This window comes from Sardina pilchardus, chromosome 15 (genome assembly GCF_963854185.1).
Source record: "Sardina pilchardus chromosome 15, fSarPil1.1, whole genome shotgun sequence".
Taxonomy (NCBI): Eukaryota; Metazoa; Chordata; class Actinopteri; order Clupeiformes; family Clupeidae; genus Sardina; species Sardina pilchardus.
In genome coordinates this window covers 9,936,171-9,962,185 of record NC_085008.1, presented here as the reverse complement: position 1 = coordinate 9,962,185, position 26,015 = coordinate 9,936,171, and the positions used below count along the sequence as shown (strand labels likewise).

At 46.6% G+C, this 26,015-nt stretch overlaps 1 protein-coding gene across 1 annotated transcript in view; it reads left to right on the top strand.

The window, feature by feature from the left end:
• The window catches only part of LOC134102351 (spermatogenesis-associated protein 16-like), a 47,265-nt gene that overhangs the window by 11,930 nt on the left and 9,320 nt on the right, over nucleotides 1-26,015 (top strand). Inside the window, exons 5-9 of the mRNA XM_062556433.1 lie at nucleotides 8,313-8,397; nucleotides 11,946-12,093; nucleotides 16,587-16,733; nucleotides 19,830-19,942; nucleotides 24,756-24,920. Coding sequence (XP_062412417.1) covers nucleotides 8,313-8,397; nucleotides 11,946-12,093; nucleotides 16,587-16,733; nucleotides 19,830-19,942; nucleotides 24,756-24,920 — 658 coding nt within the window. The remainder of the gene's footprint in view (nucleotides 1-8,312; nucleotides 8,398-11,945; nucleotides 12,094-16,586; nucleotides 16,734-19,829; nucleotides 19,943-24,755; nucleotides 24,921-26,015) is intronic.

Genomic DNA, 26,015 nt, shown 5'->3' with positions numbered 1-26,015 from the left:
CATCACTTCCTATATCTACTGTGTTGTTAATACGCCATTTGCATCCTAATGATATGATTATCAACTTTCCATGTGGCCGTCAGTAGGCCCTTACTCCTGACAGACTCCCGTTTGTTATTGAATGGCAGCGTAATAAATTGTTAAAAGCCATCGCCGGTGCCAAATACCACGGCCAAATGCTGTGCCGCAAAGCCATTTGTTTTTTCTGGGTGTCATTTTTCTTTTTTAGCATTATTGAACCATTTTGCCCCAGCTGAAGCAGAGTAGAGTCCTGGAGTGGGCTCATCCCTTCTGTCTCTCCTCCTGGCTCTGTATGGAAGCCTGAGGAGGACATTTTTTTTTTCCACCAGATTTCCCTCCCCAGTGGCCTGACATAACTCCTTATTTTGAGATAACAAAAGCTTGTTTTCTCAAGATAACAAGATTTCATATTTCATGAGAAAACAACTTTTGCTTTTTCTTTAATGTCTTTGTCTTCATGACTTTCACTGTACCTTTTACTGTCTCTTCAGTTGTTACACTTTGTGTACGGAAACTCGATTATCCATTTTATGGAATTTTGTTTTTGGACATACTGGTATTCTTTGTTCTACATGTGCTTTGTGGGAAGTCAGTTATTTTGTTTTGGAATGACTAGAATGCTTCTGAGGAGTAAAGAGGCTTAATTTAATGCCAACTGACATGTCGAAAAACAAGCATCCATGTAATGTGTAGCCTACTTTACAGCTGGCCCCTTACACAGACTGCCAGAACTGAAGCTAGTGAACCTATGAAAGTCATGAAGCTGTTTTCAGATCGATCACTATAGCAACCACAAATATTGTTGTTTTTCTTTGACTCATCATATTGTAGTGCACTTCCCATGACCTCAACAATTAAGTAGCTAAGTAGCCATGCACCAAATAGCCTGGATTTATGAAGACAAGTTGTTGTTTTTTGTTTTCAATTAGCAATTAAAAAACAGCGTTGTTATCTCAAGATAACAGTGGTAAAATAATGATTTGCATCCAATGGCTATTTATGGTTTCAACACCGGGGTCTGTCCTGTCCATCTTCATCTTTGTGCCTTTGTCTTTTCTCCTTCATTGTCTGCCTTTTTTATTTACCCAGTCCTCTTGTCCTCTTGTCCTCTTGTCTTCCTCCTCCTCCACAGCTCCTATACTGGCTCCTCCCTTGTACCTTACTGCGTGCAGACTTGATCCGGTGGCTGTAGTGGAGTGATTGGTGCTGGAAATATTCAGTCTGAAGTGTTTACATCCCTTACCCTACTGAGCACTATTATTCTCAATAGAACTCAACAACCTCGAGCGGCCTCTTTGCATCTCTTGTTTGTCTGCTGTAAGGGTAAAAGTAACCAGTTAAAAGGGAGCTGAGCGATTGCATTATGCCGTGGTGCTTTACAAAGGCAGGGCTCAGGCGTGCGGTGGGGATCATTTGGCGCGACCGCTGCCCCGGCGATGTTTCATCACTCAGGTGGCCAGATGTAGAGTGTGAAACGCAACACCGCGGCGGGCGGAGGATGATGTTGAGCGGCCAGCTGCTCTCCAGCAGGTTGCCGGAGCGCACCAGACGCCGCGCGGCCCTGCATGGCGCCACATGTGTGTGTGTCCAGCGGCAGGACTGGGCGCGCGGGAGGACGCGGGAGGGACGAGGGGCCGGTGCTCAGTCACGCGGTTGGGACGGTTTCAAGCGGCCGTCCGGGCCAAGCGCTCTCCTGCGGTCGGCCGCTGCTGACACTGCTCGCTCAAGAACCTCTCCAAAGTGGCCAATCAGCATCTCTGCACCTACCCCTCCAACCGCCCGCATCCCCCTCCAATCATCGCAGATTAACAGATTGAAGGATGCCTCCTGTCAGGGAGGAATGCATGCTAATGGCTTTTCCAGGAACTTGGCCACTGTGCATGGACAGGGCACACAGCATAGCATAGCGCATGCATGGCGAGCAGGACAGGAGCATGGCCACACAGGTACTTGGCAGTGTGTCAGTCTGATCCCCGCATTACAATGGCACTGCCTTGCAAATCTGTGTGCCACAGCCGTTGTCAGAGTAATTATGCTTAAAAATAAAAACTATTAAAAAGCTATTTCAGTTCATAGTAGGTTTTTTTTTGGTTGTTTTTTTTTTTATTGCTGGAAGCTTTTTTTAAAAAATAAATGGATTGTCTTCTTTTCTATATATGGAAAATGTCTTCTGTAGTGAAGTGTTTGCCATTATGTGCACTATTCATACGCAAACTCGCTACAGTCACGGACTGACCATGCTTTGAGTGACTGGACCTTTGTTGCTGCCTTGACACCATGTGCATTTGCCATCAATAGATACTCATCTCCAGAGATGTGCATTACAGGTTGCCATCTCTGAGATTGAATGAGAATGTTTATTCGCCGCTCTGACAGCTCTTTTGTTACAAGTCATCTTACAAGATGCTTTTCTCCTCTTTGTGTGAAAAGCCCGTTTCAGGGTATGATTTTTTTTTTTCACCCTCAGACATCTTAATTAGCCCATTTGGCCAATTAAGGGGCGCTGTAGACCTCGTGGTTTCTGTCAGAGACACTGGGCTAACAGAGGCTTTGCCTCTGATGGATGTAGCTTCCGAGCAAACAGCAGATGCCAGAATTGCTATGGCGTTAACGTTCTCTGCTGCACTTCCCTTTCTTTTATTGCACAGCTCCATATATTGAAAGGCTCTCTATGGCTACAGTGGGGTACACTTAAATGTTCACAGCATGTTATCATGTGGAGCTGCCGTGAGTAGGCGGTAAAGGCATGAATGGTTACTGTACATTCTTATATGAATATGAATCGTGCATACGTAACAGTCATTAGGATGACGTTACAGGAACCTTGCTTGGTTCATTAATACTGTAGTCAGAGAGTGGTAAAGTGGAGCTCCCATAGTAACGAATTACATTGCTCCATCTTGTTAGTAATCAAGGATCTTGGCTGTAGCCTTCCTCATGGTGCCTTCGTCACCGTCTCAAAAGGATTGTTTCAGCTTTTTTTTTTTTTTTTTTTTTTGAAGGAAATATTTTTTATTTGAAATCTGAAAGCATCCATATTACAGTAAATTATATGCAAAGCCATAGAGCATTTTTAGTTTTATTTTGTGGAGGGGTGTGTGAGTGTGTTTGTGTGGGGGAGGACTGCATGCCAAACCCACTGCACTGAGGAGAGCCAAGAATTCTCAAAATGCTGACGCCAAAAGAAAACAATGCAGAGTGTGCGATGCCAATCTCCGTGCTTGTATGACTTTGTGAAGTATGTGGCCGTCTTTCATTAGGCATACTTTTGTCCCGCGTACCTCAGTGGGAATTTGGAGAGAATGTGGCCTTTCTTCTCTTTCCTACTTATTCTCTCCCTCTCTCTCTCTCTGTCTCTCTCTCTCTTTCTTTCCCTCGCTCCCTCATCACTCACCCCTCTGTTTCTCTTTGTTCTGCCTTCTTTGTTTTTTCTCTCCCTCTTTCCATTTCCCTCCCTCCGCTCCTTTGATGACTTGTCAGGGCCGAGAACGGGAGCGCCAGAGCCCCCAGACCCTGTTATCACCGAGTGCACGGCAGTGGGAAGTGAGCGGCCGCTGCCCGCGGTCCACCTGTGGCCACTGCTCCCTCCCTCCCTCCCTCTCTCCCTCTCTCCCTCTCTCGTCCGCCCAGCGTTCTCATTGTGCGAGGACACATTAGCCTGTCACTGGCTGGAGGCTCCCCACGCCGCCCCATTATGACACATTCGTCTTCCGTTTCCCGCTTTGCGGTCACAAAAAGGCTCAGGCTGTCAAGCTGGTTATTATCCTGAAATGAAGTGACTGGCTTGGGAATCCGACATTTTTTTTTCTTCTTATTTGAGTCTTATTTGTCTTTTTTTATACCTCACACTTCTCCCCTCCCCCCCTTGGTCTACCACTTTGACAACATATTTTTTACTCACGTCCAGAGCAGTAGGAATGACATAACAAGCATTTTGGAATTAAGGTGAGATCTCTGTCTGCCACCTGAGGTGAACAGTGCCACACTGTCTCTGCGTCAACACTGCAGAGGTGTGTATTTACATGCAAATCCATTGTCTCCATTGCAGAAAGGGGTAACGGGTGCCTTGGGGATAGAAACAGGTGTATCCTCGTGGTCCACTCTTGAGTCCAATGAGATTTTCCGTCTGTGGGGCTATTTTTCTAAAGAGGGATGCAGCCACATACACTCAGCCTCATCACTCAATAGAGAGGGGGAACTCTGGTGTAATAGAATTATTGACTGTTATCACCCTGTTACCTCTGCCACTGAGAGACACGGATTAAGCGGTCAATTTACATTATTGGCAAGCGCTTTTTATAGCTCAGTGCTAACGTGGCTTACTTGTGGCATGACAGGACTTTAAAGCAGCGTTAAAGCTTGCCTCGCGGCCAAATCTGTGAGAACAGGAGGGAGAGGCCGTGTGCAGCGGACGAGGAAGACTGGACACATAAAGTAGTGACCAGTGGTTGTAGCTGATGCACCTACCGTTTGAGTTAGCGTGTACCGCGATACTAACAACTCCATCTGAGGGAGAAGAAGGAGGTATGTCTCCCAAACTGTTTGTAAATATTTGATCTGCATGTGCACCCCTGGGCTTTGCTCCATCGACCCGGTCCGAATGCATCCGTGAGGGTCATCAACTATGATTAAACTCGTCAATAAGACTGCAGTAAATCTGTCCCGGGGTGCCGCGGGCAATCCTCGCGCGTCCAGTTGCGTGGACGTTCACGTCTGACCCCCACCGCTCGGCCTGGCTCAAACCGAGCTGTATTTAACACCCATGACGACAAGCAGTATTGACAAACACATTTGGGAGGGTTGTCAAAGCCCGAGATTTCTGAAGACACTCCAGGACCGTGTGACCCCGGAGGTGGTTTCTGGACAGCGGAGGTGTTCGCTGGGCCCATCAGAAGTCAATAGACTGCTCAAACACAGACAGCCCTTCCTCACCCTGCGGCCGGGCTGTTTGGACACGCTCGCTCCAAACACAAACAGCCACCCCCACCCCAGCTCACAGGGACAGGCTCACCTCAACGGCAAACAACGCACACGCCCAGCCCAGGGTTTCGTTTGGGCAGTTGCCACCGCTTTGAGTATAAGGATCAAATGTTGTTTAATCCCCGGGATTATCATTAAGTGGTCCCAGCATGGCACACAGCATCTGAGCGGCACTCTCTCTGCTGCAGTCTCCCCTCACATTAGGACTTTGCAGCATGGGTGACTCACACTTCCAACACCGGCCCTGCTTGGTATCGAATCTACTTAAGAGAGCCCCACAGGCAGACATCTGACCCTTGTACAGACACACAGTTATTTTTTGCATGATTTCAGAGACGATTGGCGTCTTTAACGAAATGAGCTGCAAAGGTCACACAGCTAATGCACACTTCTAAATCTGTAAAAGAATCAATACTAGCTAATAAGAGGCAGTGATCCATGTGAAGTTGTGCTGACATCATATCCAATTTTGAGCCCCACTTATTTCAGGTTATATTTCTCTCAAATTCTGTTGAGTGTGAAAAATACAGGAAGAGCCAGCCTCATGCTACAGCTAACTGCATTTGAAAGGTGTTTAAGGGTTAGTTGACACATATTTGACTGTTTATTGACGACTTACTCATTGCAGTGTGTTTAGAACTAGCTACACAAATGATTTACGCCCAGTCCAATTGTTGTTGTATGGAAATGAAAGGTTCACTGAGAGAAATCCATTCAGCTTTCATGCTGTGGTACTTCAGCTACAGTTGTCACATACTTCCATCCTGGATTGAGCACTTCTCTCAGGGTTGGTGCTTGTCAGCCTTGGTTTGTACCGGGGTCATATTTCGGCAAGGAAACGTTCAGCTTGGCTTGAAACTGACCAGTGAACACCTTGTCTGTGTCAGCAGAGGTTAAAAGGGAGAGGAAAGTGGGGAGTGAGAAAATTACCCTTGATTAAGGTAGAGGTTGGGCAGACTGAGGGCTGTCTATCTAGCAGAGCATAAACCAAGGGCAAAACAGATGTGCTTAGCCCAAGGTTAGTACTCAGGCCATATTAAGCTCTATCCTGGATGTTTTTCTAAGAGCTATATCCTGATGTATAGTATCTTCTTTCTGCGTTTTGCAACAAATGAATATGAATGTAGTAAATCCCCATATACATAAATATGTACTGGGAGATTGGAAAACAGTAAAATACTTCAGTGAAAGCAGTCATTTTACAGACTAGCTCATAAAATCCCAAATGACTTCTGGATCCTGACTAATATATTCACAGAGTAAATGTTGGCTTAATTTGAGATTCATGGTTGTGTAGTGTAGCTATATCATCAAATATTGCAGTGGCTGTTGGGTTTTACAATGCTGACCAAAAGTAACTTTTTGCAAGCATCTTCTTTTTACTTCTCTTAGTGGAGAATAAAATGGCCCTTATATCCTTATAAAACTTATATTTCAAAGTTATTCCATTTATTCCATGAATTTACCCCCTACAGCCTACCACATACACACACACACACACACACACACACTCTCACACACACACACACACACACACACACACACACACACACACACACACACACACACACACACACTCACACACACACACACACACACACACACACACACACACACACACACACACACACACACAGCATGAAGAATAGGATTATTGGTCTAAAGCTGATTTCTGTAATAATGTGAATGTTAAGATATGCTAAAATAATATTGGTGAGCTATGTGTTGCACTCTGAAAGTTGAACCAAGTTCAAAGCGAGTGAACACTGCTCCCAGGTCGCTAAAGTTGAACCAAGTTCAAAGCAAACCAACTCTCTTCCCAGGTGGAAAGAGTGATGTTTGTAGTGTCACCCATTCCACTGCTGAATCATATCAAACACTGGAAAATGTAATGCTTCTGCTACTTCTTGCGGTAGTCAGTGTAATGTTGCATATTTAGTATCGGCCAAACACAAAGAGGAACTCTTTTCATATACCAAGACTATCTGAACTTGCCAATTATTTTAGCAATACAAGTCCTCACATGTACAAGGTCTACAGTACCAGCGGTGGTCTGTTAGAGAGATGGAACAAGAAAGTCTATTTCAATTGTCTTTCTTTTTAGCATGCCATGATCAATCTGTGTTATTTTCTGGTAGCAGGACAATTATTCTGAAAAATATTGACTACTGAAAAAAATACCTAGATAAAAGCTCCTAAGTGCCAGCCGATATTCTCTTTCTTTTGACAAATATGGCTGCTGACAAAAGAGAAAGAGATTCTAAAACAAAGGAAGCCGGGGTTTTTTTGTCCCTGTTTTCACAGGCTGACACATTTGAAATAGCTTGCTAATGCACACTTGCTAAGCCTGCGCTCTGTGCTCCATGTAAGTGTGAGAAAAGAAAGGGAAAATAAGCAGCAGGCTTCAGGTGACTCAACCAGTGTGTGTGTGTGTGTGTGTGTGTGTGTGTGTGCATGCGTGCAAACGTGCCTGCATGTGTGTGTATGTGTGGGCACGTGTGTGTGTCTCTGTGCTTTTCAGACCATAATAAGTTCTATCTCGTTCCTAAGTAACACATATGGTTTGCCTTAAGTGACAAATTGAATACGCTTGTGTTGCGCTTTGAAAGTAGAGCCAAGTTCAACACTCAGCTTCTTCAACACAAGCATTACGCTAGTGCTGCCACCGTTCCTCTGCCGAGCCATAGAGAACAATACTTAACCTGCCACTTGCCCCAAGCCAATGTGATCCTTGCCTTAAGGGCCTTTTTGAATATGCACTATGTACCTGTTTACAGATATGTAAGGTGTTGTCCCAGTGGCAGTGTCTGAAACTGTTTTGGTGTGTGAGTGACGGGGTCTTATCCATCAACGTTTATTTGCCTCATATTTTCTTTTTTCTATTCTATTTCTTTTTTTCCTGTTCTCACCCTGGTAACCTGGAGACATGTGATTGTTTGTTATCTGCATAGCCCCCTGATAATCACTAGATCATGAAATCAATTAAACTTGTTATGAGCAGCTTTATCAGTTAAGTCTCTTATTCATTCCTCAAATTAAAACTTGTGATTCCTTGTGTGTGTGTGTGTGTGTGTGTGTGTGTGTGTGTGTGTGTGTGTGTGTGTGTGTGTGTGTGTTGCACCAAACTTATGATTCCTTTTGTGTGCACACAGCCTAAGGTGTGTGTATTGGGACTGTAGATTCAGAAGCACCAATCTAGTGATTGAAAGTTGTTGACTGTTCTGTGTACTGCATTCTCTGCGTGTGTGTGTGTGTGTGTGTGTGTGTGTGTGTGTGTGTGATCATGTGCTTTTGTCTGTCCTTGCCTTTAGGAGTGCGATGATTGCTGACTACCTGCACTGGCTGTCGGGGGACTCGGAGGAGCACATAAGCAAGCTCATCAAACAGTATTGGCAGGTGAGAACGGATGGCCCCGCAGCTGGGAAGACGGGGCCCCTCCCTCGACCCTCCCCAGCCCCCCAATCAAAAGCTCACTGAATGATTATCACTTAAGAGACTGCCAACCGAGGTAACTCTTAGCCTATCAATCAAACCAAGCCCACGTAGCAGTGAACTGCTTATAATGGACTTGTAGGCAGATAACGTTTCCGCGTTTCGATATTGTTTCATTTTTATGCATCTGTTTGGAGAGAGATTCTTATTCAGAACAAGATCCAAACACTACTAGTATATTCCTACCCCAATGATGTGATAAAAAATCTTTCAGTGTATATTAATACTTTAATATGTTCGGTAAAAACGGCTTTGAGAAGCCACCACTGTGTCTTTCTCTAATGGAAACAAGGCATATATATTGAGAGTGAGAGAAAGAGTCTGTAGAATGCAAAAGTGGTTTCTCTGGCAGTTTATTAGTTTGGTATTTAATTTGCTTCGCTGACCATTGTTTATGTAGCTTTGCAGAATAAGATAAACTCTGTTTCCTCTCTTTTTCTCTCTGTTGCCCGCGACTCCTCTTAATTGACCCATTTTAAACACAGCAATAAACTGGTGTTCACTGGCTCCATGCGAGGCTGGCATCGCACCTCGCTTGCTTCTCAACATTACAGCGAGCAAAAAAAGGGGAACATTTAGTCAAGTTGCTCCTCTTCATCCGGGTCTATGGGGAAAAAAAGTGGTGAGATTGAATTCACAGCTAAAAGGGAAGAGAGAGAAAGAAAGAGAGAGAGAGAGAGAAAGAGAGATGGAAATAGGAAATAAAGCAGAATGTGTTTGCTCCTCTCCCCCATCCCAAAAGTAGGTTGTATCTGCATCCAAGCCACAATTTGCATTTGCTTGAAGTGAGATGAGTGGCGGATAGCTTTCAGCGTGCATCAAGCACCTCTCTCTCCCCGCTCTTCATCAGCTCTGTCCATCCAGCCTGTCCCTCACGGAGCTCATTTTGTCTACACGCGTGTGTGTCCTGATGGTCTTCACCACGTCCCCCCCCCCACCCCACCCCACCCTGTTTGTCTGATCCCTACCTCCCCCCAAAAGGCCCACCACCACACAAAGAAGATGTCTCCTTTACTTCTTTTAAGAACATCACCATGGGACCGAAGACGAGTGCCTCAGCCAATATCAATACCAAGAGAGTGTTTTTGTTGCTTTTTGAAAAGCTCTCTCTGCGGCATGCCAGAGACTAAACTAAATGAAGCATTGTGGAAGGAGAGGATTTGACTTCATTTCAACCAATGTATCCTCGTTTGAAATCGTCACTCACGGAAGTCATTAGATTCCAAATTCAAACAAACTATGGCATTGGTTCATCAGTTGTGTTTCTCACCAGCATCTACAGTAGATGATGTGATAAAATATGTGAGGTTCTTTGCTTAACTTCTTTTTAGCTACTTGTCTTACTGTAAAACTTTGAACTGTGAGAGTTTAATCAGATAGAGAGCCAGATAGCCCCTTAGCTTGTGTATCATGTACAGTACATCTGTTTTGGCAAGACCCATTGATGCCTTTCTTTCCTCAGTGTTTTGATAATGAGCTGAGATATACAGTAATTGAATTGATTATCTCTGAATCTCTGTATCTTGGGAAAGTGAACATGTAGCAGAGGATGTATCAGAATCCAGGAGCCTAAAGCCCATCTGTCTGAAGCAACACTCTATTTCCATATACATCTGAGACATACTGTATGATAACCACGAGACTCCTTGAAATGGTATAGCCTATTTGAAAGATTCACACTGTTTATTACACCCCTAAATCTCCTCTCTGATCTTCTAATATATGCAATATTATGCATGTAAATCATGTTTTAATGAAAATAATCCCCTTATGGCCTAAAGATGGCTTAAACGGAACTTCACACCTTCTTTGTCTTTACGAGAATTGGGATCTATTTTGCCCCTCCCCCTCTCCACACATTGTTCACCTGCTATTGGCTGCTGCAGATGACATATTAGCTAGCTTGGCTGCATCTTTATAAGGAATTGTCCTACCCCCAACCAGGAATGGTCCAGTATCTTTATTATGGTCATAAGGACTGCTGTTTGAATTTGCACATTGATGCTGCGATTGTTCGACCATAGAGCCAAAGCAGAAATCTCCTACAATGACTGCTTATTTTGCTCATGGTATGTGTTGTAAAACAACATGCACATCATGGACAAGTTAAAAACGGGAGGGCATCTTTAAAGCTTGTATAACTCTTAAATCTTTTATCTGAGTTAGAGGTACTTATCAAGGACAACAAATAAATATATATAAAATAAAAAAACATCTTACCGTGCTGAGTGTGCTTTAATGGCAGAAAGAAAACCGCTCTTACGCTACCACCATCATATCCTCCTTCAGCAGCACGAAAAAAAAGCCATCGACTTGCATGATGGTTCAGAGGTCTGGATGCTAGAAGAGTGCTTTCAGTGCATCCTTGAAGTGCTATTTGTTCCAGAAAAAGACAACTGATCAAACCTCATTCATGACCACTACATGCTAGAATTTCATAAGTGTTGTCAATCTCTCATCCTCTATTCCAAACAACAACAACAACAAAAACGGTTGATGTCTGTTTGCATTGTCTGAGGCATCCATCTTAACTCTGGATCTCTGTGAGGCCCAAATAGATCACAAAAGTCCCTGTCATTTTTCATCACCATGCCGAGATGTCTGTGTAGAACTTCAATCAATGGCCCTTAAATGAATACATAATGTTGCCTTTCTCTGGATAATCTGATGTGCAAAAACTCTGCCTCCTTTCTGTCCTCATCAATAAATGTTATTTTTAGGCTGCCAGCAAGACGGACACACTTGATATATTTTTTTAAAAAATAAGTGATATTAGAGGGTCAGCCTGCTGCATATAATCAAAGCAGGGTGGGTGGGGAGGGACGCAACAGAGAAATAATGGTCTGATCACAGGAAATGGTTTACTTGTTTTATTTATTTATTTATTTTTGGTGGCGTAGACTTCATTGACAACCTAGAGAAAGCAAAAAAAAAAAGGTTATGGGAACATCAAAGCTTGAAAATAAATCCACAATCCATAATAATCTGCTCCTGTTTCATTCCGAGTGGATTAAAAAGGGAGATACAGATTAGGCGGAGAACATTACCCCCACAGGAGCACCGGTCAGTGTTTTTAATCAGTGCAAGCGCGGAGCACTACCCAGGATTTTGCTCCCTTTGAAAAGTTGGAACCACTTAATGCTGCTTTCGGATCCCGAGCTCAGATGATCTACATTCAGTCTCCCTCCTGCACAGCACAGCCCAGCCCTGCACACCAAGCACTATAGGCTATGAGGCTAAACTCGTAAGCTGTTTTATTTTCCGGAGATATAAAAGAGGAATTGAGTTGCATTTCCATTTTAGATCGTTTGATTTGGCGAATCTTGAGGTGTTGAAGAAGGCAGTCAATCTCTTCAACCTCCCTCTGCAACCTCTCTCATTCTGTCTTTTTTTCTCTCTCTCACTCACTCCCCATCACTCTCTCTCTCTGTCTGTTCCCCCTCTCTCTACAGGGACTGCTGGAGGATGCTATAACTGAGGAGGAAGATTTCTCTGTCATGTTCACACCCTACTCCGGAGTCCCCAGCGAATGCTGCATCCAGCAGGCGGAGGAGGTTTTCCGCAAGCTGCACCCTGGCTTCACAGCCTATCTGTTCACAGGTACAAGACCATCTCAGACGACAGATCAACAGAACCTCTCGTACCTTTCTGTTGCATATATGCTGAACCCCAGACATGATTTGTCTGGGCTGTCAGGCCACTGCAGACCCTAGCCCCTATCACACACACTGCAAAATATTAAATCTAGCCAAATGTTGTTAATCTTAGGTTAAGATCAGACAATCTTTATGGGATTGTTTTTAGTATTGAGAGACTTATCTAGCAGTCTCTCAAAAGATAAGTTTGACTTCATTTAGAAGACTTTTAAGGAGTCGTAATCAAGACAAATTTACTTAACGCGCTGGCAGACACATTTCTTTGTATTCAGGATGAGACGTCATACTTTTATAAAAAGAAGTCGTACTTTTCTTAATTTAAGTCAAATGATTTCACGAAAAAAGTGCGAGGTCTCTTTATACTGAAAACAATATTTACTAGATTTTTTTTTTATCTTGATATAAGATTAATAACACTTGGTTGAATTGTATGAGTGGAGAGACACACACTCACACACTCACAGACACACACACACACAACACACAGACCTGATTGCAACACCCCCTCTCCCTGTCAGGGGAAAGGTTTTGCTCTAAAAGTCAGCTGGTCAAAAAACACCCGGTCAAATTGCACCCTATTGGAGGAACTCACTCATAAATCTGTACTTATTTGTGGTGTATTTCATTTCACAGCTGATCATGACCTTGAGGCAGAGGTAGTGGGTGGTTTTAAAGGTCAGAGAGTGGGTTGTTCAGCACGCCGCAAATGGAGAAGATTTTTCACTTGCTTTGATGTGACCTGACCTTTGCCATACATACAGGCTGCCGCAGTGAACTGGTTAATGATGCCAAAGCTTTTTCCCATTTTAGAGGTCTTGAGGAGGGTTGGGTCACCATTTGGCCAGCCATGTCAGTGTGAACCAAGTGAGCCTTTTTGACTTTTGAAAGCCTTTGGTTTATCAAATAAAAAGGAGAAAAAACATCCGGTATCAGTTACGCTCCCATAGGCTTTGATGACCTGACCAGCTCACACATCAATGCCCCGTCTATTTCATCTATCACCAAAGCTCCCACTCCCTTAGCGCACTTCACTTCTCAAAGGGACAGCCTCTATTAGCAGAGCACATGCTCCATGCATGTTGCTAAACTCATAACACAGACAGATAGCATCCACATACAAAGCCTGTCTGGAAATTAGCGTGTGTGTGTGTGTGTGTGTGTGTGTGTCTTTGTGTGTGTGTGTGTGTGTGTGTGTGTGTGTGTGCATGCATGTTTTTTGTGTGTGTGTGTGTGTATGTGCGTGCACGTGTGTGTGTGTGTGTGTGTGTGTATGCTTGTGCGCGTGTGCGTTCATGTGTGTGTGTGTGTGTGTGTGTGTATGTGTGTGCGTGTGTGCGCGTGTGCGCATGTGTATTTGTGGTGAGAGAGAGAGAGAGAGAGAGCAAGTGAGATTGCACCAGCCCCCTCTGCACCTTCCACCACCTTTGTTAGGGCTGATTTCACAGTTAGTTAGGCACACTCTCTCTCACACACACACTTCAGGCATAATCTAACACGTTTGGCTCTCGCGTGTCCCTTCATTTCCAAAAAGGGGAGAGAGGAGGGTAGGATCTGTAATCGCTGTTTCTGCTGCTATCTGCCAGCTAGGCTCTGACCTTGGCGAGACATATTTCAAATTACCAAGCAGAGACTTGTCTGAGGGCATGTAGCTCTGATGTATCACAAAAAGCCCCCACTGAGGTCATTCTCTCCCTCTCTCTCTCTCTCTCTCCCTCTCCCTCTCTCTCTCTCTCTCTCTCACCCTCTTCCTCCCTCTTTCCCTCCCTCTTTCTCTGTCTGTGTTTGTTTGTTTGTGAGAAAGATGAGACACAGCAAGAGAGAACAATCATAGTGTTTGTATGTGCATGTGTATTTCAAGAGAGTGGTAAGCAGCTAGTGAGTGTCTAACTTGTGTTAAGAAGCTCCAGTGTTAACTCCTTAATTAACTGGGGCTCAGAGAGCTTGCTAGACTGTCCCATCTCTCCTCAGGCATGTGGACATTCATAGAGTGCGCTGGCTCTGAGCTCTGCTGTCTTGGGAGCCTATCAGGCAGGATTGGAGGGTGGTGGTGGTGGTGGGGGGGGGGCTGTTGTCTGTGACTACTACACACGCACACACACACACACGCGCGCGCACACACACACACACACACACACACACACCACACACACGCACACACACGCACACAAGCAAGCACAAACAAAGACACACACAACTATATATTTTTCATATGACACACACACACCCACACACACACACACACACACACACACACAAGAACCAAAGATTCCTCATCCACACCCACGGAATGTTGATAGTGACCTGCTCTGGCCTTAAAATCCTTTGCTCTCTGCTTTTTGGCTGTATGCTACTGTACCTCAACAATCTGATCGTCATAAAATGTCCCGGCCGTAATGATACTAATGATTCAAATAGCGCTCACAGCAAGTGCAGGGAAATGCTAAACAGAGCAATACAGCCATATAAACACAACACTTTCATCCTGAGCAATAGCAAAGACGTATAGATGTCCCAAGGGCAGTTTTATTTTTCTCTCACCCTCGTCTCTCATAAATGCAGTTTGAATACTTACTGTAAAATTGCAAGAGGGGCTGCGTTGACTGTAGAAACTTAATTTACCGGCACAGCAGGAAGCTTGTCCTCAAACCATATTTCTGCAAGTCAGTACGTGTGTAGATAGCACAGCCCATCAAGCTGAGAGCTGGCGTGTGTACGCACCCACACAGGTAGCACTGAAAGAGAGGCATCAACAAGAAAGCCAAGATGCCAAAGCCACAATGCATAACCAGGTGAGGAGAGAGTGAGCGAGCAGGAGAGAGACAGAGGAAGAGGGAGAGAGATGGAGGGAGGGAGAGACGGACTGAGATTACTTATTCACACGACTGACGGCTCTTAATCTCCCCCTCTCTCTTCTTCTCCCTCTTCCTTTCTGTCCTCTCTCCATCCCTCTCTCTCTTTCTCTCTCTCTCTCTCCCTCCCAATTCGGGTGCATCTAGCCTTCGGCACACGCTGTAGAGTTTGAAATGCGTGACACATGTCCCCTTCAATTTCGTCTTTAATCTACCAGGAAAAAATTCCCTGGAGTATGCATCCATTCCCCGCTGTGTCCCGTGTCAACGTGCCGATTCCCTCGAGGGAGAGCGAGAGGCTGCGCCATCTTCTCCTCGTTTATATATCCGTTTATTATTATTTATCTTTTTAGGGGGGTTTATTTTTAACACATTAATTCCTTGGGCGTACTGCAGTGACATACACCTCAGTGTAATTTCTCGGTAGCTTAATGCACTGCACCTGTACAGTAGATGTATGGCTTTGGCTGTGTACGGATAACTTTTGTTTATAATCGAGGCTTGCGAGGATAAAAAAAAAAAAGGACTTGCAACAGAGAGGTGCTCGAAAGAAGAGAAAAAGGCTTCAGTGTTCAGTGTCTTTATAGGTTTCTGTGACGGCAGTGAACTCCCAAAGGTTCCGCACCACTTTTTCTTTTTTTTTTAACCTGTTTGTATGTGAACAGTTGAAAAATGTGGTGTGTATATTTGTCACTATAAAAGCGGCATGAATAGTGGGCTGACTTTCTCCCTTGCTACTGTAGTTTTAGGAATGTTAAAGGGATTGCAACATTATTTAGTGTTGATGGCCAGCATAGCCTTGCCACCATAGCTAGCATACACTGCCAATATTGCATTTGTGATGGTCATTTTTAAAGTGGTTAGGAGTTGATAGAGAATGGGGTTAACATTTGGCATTACTGTTAGTTGGTTGATGTCCTTTTTGGTATGCTTGGTCTTGTTTGTTTGATCGCTCTCTCTCTCTCTCTCTCTCTCTGTCTCTGTCTCTCACTCACTCACTCACTCACTCAATCACACACAGACACACACACACACACAGACACACACACACACACACACACACACACACACACACACACACACACACACACAATCTCCCTCTCCCTCTTGCTTCTCTCTTTCCCCTATCTCAAATTGCATGGTTGAGGAATCATAGTATACCATCTTTGTTTTCGTTTTTATAGAATTTGACATTGCATGTCTCTGCAGAGGAGTATCTCACTGTTATTGTACTGTGCTGGGCTGGCCATAAAGTTGGCTATAAAAAAAACTTTAAGCTTTGACCTTGCTCTATGCCTCTCCTGATCTGTCTTAATTTTAAACACAGTGCATTTGTGGCAGTAGTTGCTGCTGTCCATTTTCGTCCAGACATGCATGTTTTTGCTCTTTGCTCGTTCTGTGTGTTTGGTTCTGTGCCTCCATCTATCATTTAAAACCATAAATATCATTTTAGAATCCTAATGTTATTGTCTTCTGATTATGATCATATTTACTGGTCATGATGCCGGTTCGGGTTAGGCTCTGTCTCGGTTTTATCTCTTCAGACAGCTGCACTCTGATAGTCACCTCCTGTTTTCCTGTCCATTAGGTCCGAGCGGGGGCCATTTCTTGCCGCAGACCACAGACTGGAACGAGCCCACACCGCAGGCTTACTTCCTGACACTGGGCTTCAGGAGGAGCCAAGATGGCGGATTCCTGGAAAAGATGCTTCGGAGGAGGAGTCCGGTGTTCACAGGTAGGAGAAGATGATGCTCTGTGTGGTTACAAATGCACGGCCTAAAATGACCTCATACTGAATTGCATCTAGATCAAACACTGTAAAATGATATGCAATTTTATATACAATACTATTTATTTTTTTGGAAATGAGAATAAGGTGAGCAGAATATCAGAATAACAGAACAACGAAATCAGACTGAAAGCAAACTGGCCCAGTCAAGCCTACCTTACACTGATTTTTTTTTTTATGCCTTTATTTGGACAGGACAGTAGAGAGAATGACAGGAAGTGAGTGGGAAAGAGAGTTGGGGTGGGATCTGGAAAGGACCACGGGGCGGGAATCGAACCCGGGTCGCCAGCGTACGGTGCAGGTGCCCCAGCCAGTTGCGCCACTGCCGGGGCCTACACTGATAGACTTTGACAAGATTTGGGAAAGATTCTTGAAAGATTGTAGTCTTTTGATTAAATCATGAATGAGGGGCATTAGTTAAAAGACTACAATCTTTCAAGAATCTTTCACAAATCTTGTCAAAGTCTGTCAGTGTAAAGTAGGCTTTGGTCGTTAGGAAGACTGGCATCATAGCAGGTGGGTTTGCAGGGGGTCGTGAGACCGGACTCAGGCTCAGGCTCAGGCCAAATTCCACAAACAGGCTCAATCGTCGAGATTTCGGTGTCAAACACTCGTTTTCATGCTAGGCAATACAGAAAACGGGCTTGAAGTGTAAAATACCGAAATATTCCTTTAACACACCACACACTACAAGAGAATCTCATAAGATAACCTTAAGATCTTAAGATAATTGGCCGCACAAACTCCGTTGCCATTGACAGTGGTCATTATTTTTTCAGAGGTCCTCTAGCAGAAACTAATGACCGGTAGAAATTTGGGAAATGCCATTCAAGTCAATGGAGCGTTCTGCTTGCAATGTGAAGAGCCGTATAATAAAACAGAATTGTGAAATCAGACTGAAAGCAAACTGAAAAGTGACGGGCCCAGTTAGTCGTTAGGAAGACTGGCATCATAGCAGGTGGGTGTGCAGGGGGTCGGGAGACCGGACTCTGGGAGAGAGTGAGGTCTTGCCGTCAGTGACCGCTGAAAGATGGCGGAACGTGACAGAACATATAAAAGTGAGAGATGGACGGGATCGCTCCCCACGTGGTCACTTTGACCTCTGCCGCCATCTGATTATTCCTTTCGCTCACTCCGGGCAGCTTGTGTGCCCCCCCCCCCCCCCCCACACACACACACACACCTCCGAGAGAGGGAACATGTGCACACGCAGAGGTGAGAGAGAGAGAGAAGGCGAATCCTCCAGCCATTCGCACACATCAAGGTTACAGAACAGGCTCGGCTCGGCGCTAGAAAACACGGCACAGGAGAAGAATGCCCGAGAGACCGTGTGACAGCGCAGCTGAGCTCGATGGCAGTTCGCGCAGGTTGTGAGACGACAGAGCGGAAAAAGAAATGAGCCAGAGATTTACCATTTTATTTTTGTCCAAACTGAGCGTGGCGTTGTAGCAAAAGAGGCTAGGCATGATTGGGTCAGAAATTACATTTTGTTTTCTCATCTCTGTGCCAAGAATATGCTTCTTTTTTTGATTGGGGGCATGTCTGTTTGTGGCGAACTAGAGGGTCTTTCAGGAGCATAGCAGGAATCTGTCGATGTATTGATTGCAATGGCATAAAACTTCTTAATTAACTCTAATAGGTGTGTGTGTGTGTGTGTGTGTGTGTGTGTGTGTGTGTGTGTGTGTGTGTGTGTGTGTGGAGAGAGAGAGAAAGAGAAGATGTAGTGCCAGTAGTTGAGCGAGGTCTCTGAGCAGTGGGGGTCAGCAGCAGCAACAGGACTCTGGCTGTTCGCGGTGAGCATGGCGGACGGCTGAGAGGAGAGGAGGGTGGAGAAGGGTGGAGGAGGGTGGAGGGGGAAATCAATGCGTTTGTGTAATGTATCAAAGGCTCGGGCACCACATGGGTCTTTAAGGTGATCAATCATACACTGCCAGGATGGTGGCACATCGTACCTCTGTCATGCCGGGGATGCCACTGCTGAGTATGCACCAGAGGCCATAGTGTGTGTGTGTGTGTGTGTGTGTGTGTGTGTGTGTGTGTGTGTGTGTGTGTGTGTGTGTGTGTGTGTGTGTGTGTGTGTGTGTGTGTGTGTGTGCATGCAATGTGTCTGAGGTGTGTGTGTGTGGGTGGGTGGGTGTGTGTGCTTATCGGCACACAATGTGTGTCGTGTGTTTGTGTGTGTGTGTGCAGAATGATCTGAAGGTTTAGCATTGCAGTAGCGTAGGAGCTATTAGGGAGGTGCAGTTATGAAGATGAATGAGGACAACGCTGCTTACATTTGAAATCAACTACAAGTAATTATTAAGTGGTACGTTTGAGCAGAAGATCAATTCATCAGTCATCCGTACGATCCTTTTAGTGGACACAGGCCCACAGAATTAATGAAAATGTTTTGTGCGACTCTCACGAAAAGCAGATCTAGCAAGCGAGATAATCTAGCAAGTTTTGTAATCTTCAAAAGTTACCTCCGCTAAAAAGTGAAGTAGAGAATTTGTTGATTGGATTTCATGTTTGTACAGGCACTTGTACTTTTTTCACGTGTTTGTAAGGAATTTATATTTTGCCATGCGCTCTAGCTTGAATTGGTGCGTGTGTGTGTGTGTGTGTGTGTGTGTGTGTGTGTGTGTGTGTGTGTGTGTGTTTGGTGTTTTGTGATATCAAGTATGCATTGAAGGAGGTCGGAGCCATGCCACTTGTCCATTGACATTTCTCAATAGCACTTACAGTAGCAATACTGACCTTGTGAATGTACTTGTAGTATTACGCTGGACCCATACATCGAATGTCACTCAGTACTTCGATTTATATTTATGGTCCACTAACAAGAGTGGACTTTACAACAGCATCAAAGCCAATCATCATCAAGGCACTGTCCATTGTCCGCTGTCCACTGTCAATTTGTGGTATTCCGCCGGACCCATATATCCAGCGGTTGAGGTCATGTCACTCAGTACTTAAATATAGTATCCATTGTCCACCAATGAGAGTGTGCTTGGACAGAGAAAGGAACGAATGACCCGCATGTGTGTGTTCTTTCTACAGGACTGAAAGCACCCTTCTGTCCGCCACGACCGGAAGACGCCAAGAGGACGTGCGAGAGCCTGGGACGGAGGATTCTGCCGGTTCTTGGTTTTATTAAGTGCACCAAGCTATCAGTGGGTATACTTTCAAAAGCGCTCCGTGTGGGTGCATGCAAGCGTCTCCATGGAGGTTTGTAAAGGCTGACAGGCCAGAGGAGAGCCACAGCTCACCCGGGTGCCACCAAAATTGGCCTGTCTCAGCCAGGAGAAAGGAGCCGGAGCTCTAATGCACCAGATTGCAACCAATTTAGCACATTCTACACAAACCATCCTCCTTTTCTCGTCCTCCACCCTCCATTCTACACAAACCATCCTCCTTTTCTCATCCTCCATCCTCCATCCTCCATCCTCCATTCTACACAAACCATCCTCCTTTTCTCGTCCTCCATCCTCCATTCTACACAAACCATCCTCCTTTTCTCATCCTCCATCCTCCATTCTACACAAACCATCCTCCTTTTCTCATCCTCCATCCTCCATTCTACACAAACCATCCTCCTTTTCTCGTCCTCCATCCTCCATTCTACACAAACCATCCTCCTTTTCTCATCCTCCATCCTCCATTCTACACAAACCATCCTCCTTTTCTCAACCTCCATCCTCCATTCTACACAAACCATCCTCCTTTTCTCAACCTCCATCCTCCATTCTACACAAACCATCCTCCTTTTCTCATCCTCCATCCTCCATTCTACACAAACCATCCTCCTTTTCTCGTCCTCCATCCTCCATTCTACACAAACCATCCTCCTTTTCTCATCCTCCATCCTCCATTCTACACAAACCATCCTCCTTTTCTCATCCTCCATCCTCCATCCTCCATTCTACACAAACCATCCTCCTTTTCTCGTCCTCCATCCTCCATTCTACACAAACCATCCTCCTTTTCTCGTCCTCCATCCTCCATTCTACACAAACCATCCTCCTTTTCTCGTCCTCCATCCTCCATTCTACACAAACCATCCTCCTATGATTTTCTAGACATATAGCATGTGTGTATGTGTAGGACAATGTGCTGTGTGATGGCTGGGATACTAATGACAGGTAATGTACTGTATCTTTTGGAAGAGAAGGGGGCGCGTACGGGAAAGAAAAACAACAACTGGAGATTGTAGCGCTTTTGTCGTCTCCGCCAGGGACAGGTGTAGAGCGCGGCGCGGCGCGGCGCGGTGCGGCTGGATGTGTTGGTGGTGCTCAGGCCCGGCGGAGGTGGAGGAGGCGGACGGCGGAGGCGGAGGAACAGCAGCTGTCGCGCGTCGCTCTCCGCTGCTGCTGCTGCTGCTGCTGCCCGCAGCCTCAGACGCCGCCGCGCCTGTCCTCGCTCCGCCGGTGATGGATGGTGTTTGAAAGGAAGGGAATATTTACAAATACGCAAACGGCAGGCTCTGAAGAAAAGATCACAGCCGTGTTTTTTTTTTTTTTTTGGAGGGGAGTGGGTTGGGGGGGGAGCTTTGTTTTTGTTTTCCTTCCCCTGGATCCTTCAGCACGCGCGGTCCTGGTGGGCTCTGGCGGTGGAGGGGAATCAGAGAGGGACAGAACTAGGGCCGAGGCCGGGGCAGTGCCTCCACACACGCCTAATGAATTGGAATGAGCTTGTTGTTCAGGTTCCCTTTTTGTCATGAAGCCGGCGGAGAAACTAAAGGACAGCATTTGCAGCGCTGCAGGGGGGCCGCTATTCCTCTCTTTGTCCCCCTTCCTCCACAACACTCTCGCTCTCTTCCTCATTATGTACCTTTGTAGAGAGAGACAGAGAGAGTAATGAGTGACTGTGTGACTGCGTGTGTGTGTGTGTGTGTGTGTGTGTGTGTGTGTGTGTGTGTGTGTGTGTGTGTGTGTGTGTGTGTGTGTGTGTGTGTGTGTGTGTGTGAGAGGAAGAAAGAAAGTGAGAGGAAGAAAAAACAGTGAGCAAAACCAGTGACCAACATATTTCCTCTGCCAGTGTAATCCTGAGTAATTCAACCCCAGCACACAGCCTCTCTGTCCTCTCCACTCCTCTCCTCCACTGACACAACAATGGGCTCGTGCAAACCAACGACGGATAAAAAAAAAAAAATGTTCGATTTCATTTGTGCTGCGGAGCGTTGGTGCCGTTTATTTTGGAGGGCTGTGATTCAATTACAGGCGTTGCGGCAGCCGCCGTGTGAGATGCAGAGCGACAGGATGTGTATTAAATTAGTCACTCACTGTGAGGTGGTCGCAGCCAACGGAAATCCCATTATGCCGGTATTAGAAAAAGGAATTGATCTCATCTGATGTGGGGAAGCCAGCCGTTGATTCCCTAATAACGCACCCAGACAAATTCTCCAGAGACCTAACAGGCCCGAGTCCTGGAGGCCCCCCCCCCTACCCCTCCAACCTAACACCCCTAACACACACACACACACACACACACACGCACCCACACACACACACACACCCCACCGACACAAAAAATAATAAAGAATTGACAAACGTATTTGGCTGAAGCAGCATTGCATCATGTCGATCTGTAAACAATCGCAGATTAAAACGAGACGCGGAGATTAACCGGGGAGCTCTCCGTCTTCATTACGGGCCCCGCGCAGGGACGCGCAACCGTCGCTGGATCAGAGTTCCTCACCCGTCATAAATATTAACCAAACACAGCCCCCCCTTATGGCCACCTCCAGCATGCATCAATAGCAAGGCAAACAATTAGCGCCACATTATGTAAGGACTCTGCGTGGACAATTAAGCAGCAGCATGGCAGTTGTAAAATGGAGAGTGATCCATAATTGCGGAGCATCTCTGATTATTCCCACCAGCGCCCCCACACATGCCTCCGCGTCCGCGCCATCCTCCGCCAGCGGCCGCGCGTGCCAGGGAGGGAGGGGGCACGGGGAGGGGGCACGGGAGGGAGAAAAAACTAATGAAATATTCAGCAGGGGAAAAACAACATCGCTCATAAAGTCGGAGAGCAGACGGCTGTTCTCTTTCTCTCCCTCTGTCTTTCTCTCTCTCTCTTTTCTCTCTCTCTCTCTTGCTCTCTTTGTCTCTCTCTTTTCTCTCTCTCTCTCTCTTGCTCTCTTTGTCTCTCTCTCTTTTTTCTCTCTCTCTCTCTCTTTTTCTCTCCCTCTCTCTGTGTTTTCTCTCTCTTTTCTCTCTCTCTCGCTCTCTCTCTTGCTCTCTCTGTCTCTATCTCTTCCCTCCCTCACTCACTCTCTGCACCCTTCTCCCGCTCAGTTATTGAAAGTAAACAGTGCCGGCTTGGTGGTGGCATGAAACACACACACACACACACACACACACACACACACACACACACACACACACACACACAGTGTGGCACAGGATGGTCCCAGCTCAGGCCAGACGCTCAGAGACAGTGGCTGTGAAAAATGATGCATGCTGGGGGATATGTATCTGTAATAAAAATGGCCATAAAGAGGATGAATGACAGAAGGGATAATAGCAGGCCAACCTCCCACTAAAAGAAAAGGAGTTTGGGAGAGGCATGCGGGGAGGGAGGGAGGGAGGGAGCGATGGAGGGAGGGAGCGATGGAGGGAGGGAGGGAGGGAGGAAGGGAGAGGGAGGCGCAGGGGGAGGGCTTGGAGCATCAGTGGGAGCCGTAAGCTACACTACATGGGGCATCCGTGGCCTGCGGCCCGCCCAACCTGGAGGAAGGAGGAGGAGGAGGAGGAGGAGGAAGGAGGAGGAGGAGGAGGAGGAGGAGGAGGAGGAGGGGACGTGGTCAGTCAGAGACTCAATAACCCACTTAGAGGAATGAGAAGAGGGGAGGTTCTCAGCTCAGTGCCGAGTGAGTCCACCTCTTGTCACGTTGAGGGGAGAGCCGTGTGTGTGTGTGGGTGTGAGTGTGTGTGTGTTTAACGGGGGGGAGGGGGAGGGGGGGCGGTTGCTTGCTCAGTCTACTCACAACAGGAGATGCCAGGAGACATTTATGCGGATGAATCATTTAACAAATAGAAGGAAACTCTGTGGCACGGGATAGAGTGCCCTGTGAAGCTCTCCCAGAATGGGAGTAGAGAATGGGCTAGTGGTGTGTGTGTGTGTGTGTGTGTGTGTGTGTGTGTGTGGCCCGTGAGTGCTCAGGTTGCCAGGATGCTGCGGCGATATGCTAATCCTTTTAGAGGAAGCTGCTCCGCACACTGGCGAGGTGTAATCTGATTTGTTAGCCTGCGCTCCAAAGGTCAGTGCTCCCTCTTGTCTGCCACTTTGACGCTCTCCATTCACCAATCGTGGGGGCTCATAAAAAAACAGGTAGCGCTACACACACTGTGCTCACCCCCCCACCCCCCCTCGCCTCCTTGACGGATGAAGCACACAAAAGAGGTGTCATGTCAGACGTAAAACCATCAGTAGCTCGGTTCAAGCGGGGGGGATTAGACTTGGTACTGTTATGTAGGCTGAGGGGGAGATGCAGCCGAGGCCCTTTCCTGCTCCTCCGCGCTGCCGTTGCGTTAGGCGGGTATATAGACTGGGGCCGGGGCGTGTGCATGCACACCATCAGCAGTCGAAATCGCGGGGGATTTAGTGCGAAGGGACTAGTATTAGAGGACAAGGCTTCCCTCTCTTCTGTATGGCTCTGCTGTGATTCTCTGTGTGTTTGTGCGTGTTTGAGAGAGAATGTCGGAAAAGACTTCCCTTATCCCTTGCGTCATGTAGTGAGCGCTGCCCATATGTGTGTGAGTGGCCAGATTGAGAAGTGCACTTACAGTATATTAGTTTGTTGTGCTCATGTGCTGTGTGCGTATGTGCCCGCTCTGTGTCACAGACGCACATGGTTACTGTCGCCAACGTGATCATGCGCGTCTGTCTGCACGTGCTCTTCCGCGAAATCATGAATATGTGTGTGTGTACATATCTGTGTGTGTGCGTGTGTGTGTGTGGTGACTGCTGTTCTGTGTTCAGGTGGACCTCTCCGCAGGCTCCGGGCTAATCGAGAGGCTGCAGTACGCCGGGCACCTGGGCCAGCTGCGGCGCGTGGGCGAGCAGACGAGCGTCCTGCAGCAAACGCTGGCCGAGCTCAGCGTCGCCCCCTATCTGCAGGAGATCAGCGCTGCAGACTCCAGACTGGTGAGCAGTGCACTCACAAGACATGGGTCTCTCCTCACTCATAAGAGTCTGGGAAAACGGGTGTAGAACAAAATAGTGGACATGAAAAAAATTACAATTATATTTTTAGAAGTCATGATTTGTATTTGACCCAATCATGCTTCTACGGTATAATTTTATTCATATGTTTGTAAGCCTACCTTGATCTCTTAAGGCACGGCAAATGTGTTTATGTGGCACATTTCATTTCCGATGGAATTCTAAGTGCTTCACATCAAACATACACACATTAAAAATAGTAAATAGATGTGCAGTTGGAGAACTAACATTCATAAAAGTGCTGAAATGATCGTTTGGCCGTAAGTTATGGAGATGTCAGAGAAAGGTTTTGTGATTTCTGCTGTTCAGAATAGAACGAGGCACTCAGCAGGGCTCACAGTCTCCTCTCCTCCCTCTGCCACCGCTCTCTTATCACACGCTCCCTCCCTCCTCTCCCTCCTCCTCCTCTCTTCTTCCTCTCGTCTCCACATAAGCCCTGTCCTCCTCTCTCGTTTCAACCTCAGTGCACCGTCATCAGCAGCAGCCCTCTGCTCCCTCCCTCCGTCCTCCCTCTTCACCTCCACCACAGCCTCTCTGATCCCTCCGTTCCTCTCCACTCCTCTCCCCTAACAAACCAGGCCTTCCTCCTCTGCTCCTCTTTATCCCCCTCCAATCTCCACAAGCTCCATCCCTGACCAGCGCTGCACCACCCCTCACCACCACCACCACCACCACCACCACCACCCAACGTTCTCCTCCTCCAGCGCTCGCCTCTCCTCTTTTCTCCTCCTCCTCCTCCTCCTCCTCCTCCTCCTCCTTCTTCTAGTGTAGCTGTTGCTTTTATCCTAAGCCTCTTACGCTGCATTGAGGGCACACATTGTTATCGGTGGCTGTGCTTGTGGTGAACCCATCACACGACCTGGGCATGGCTAGTGCTCATTATCATGCTCCCCCAGTCACCCTCCCCCACCCCCCGCCACCCCCCGCCACCCCGTCCACATCGGGCCATCTCGGCCGCTCTCATCGCCGTGCGGAGCAGAGGTCGAGCTCCTCAAGGTGAGGCGGAGGAGCGAGCCG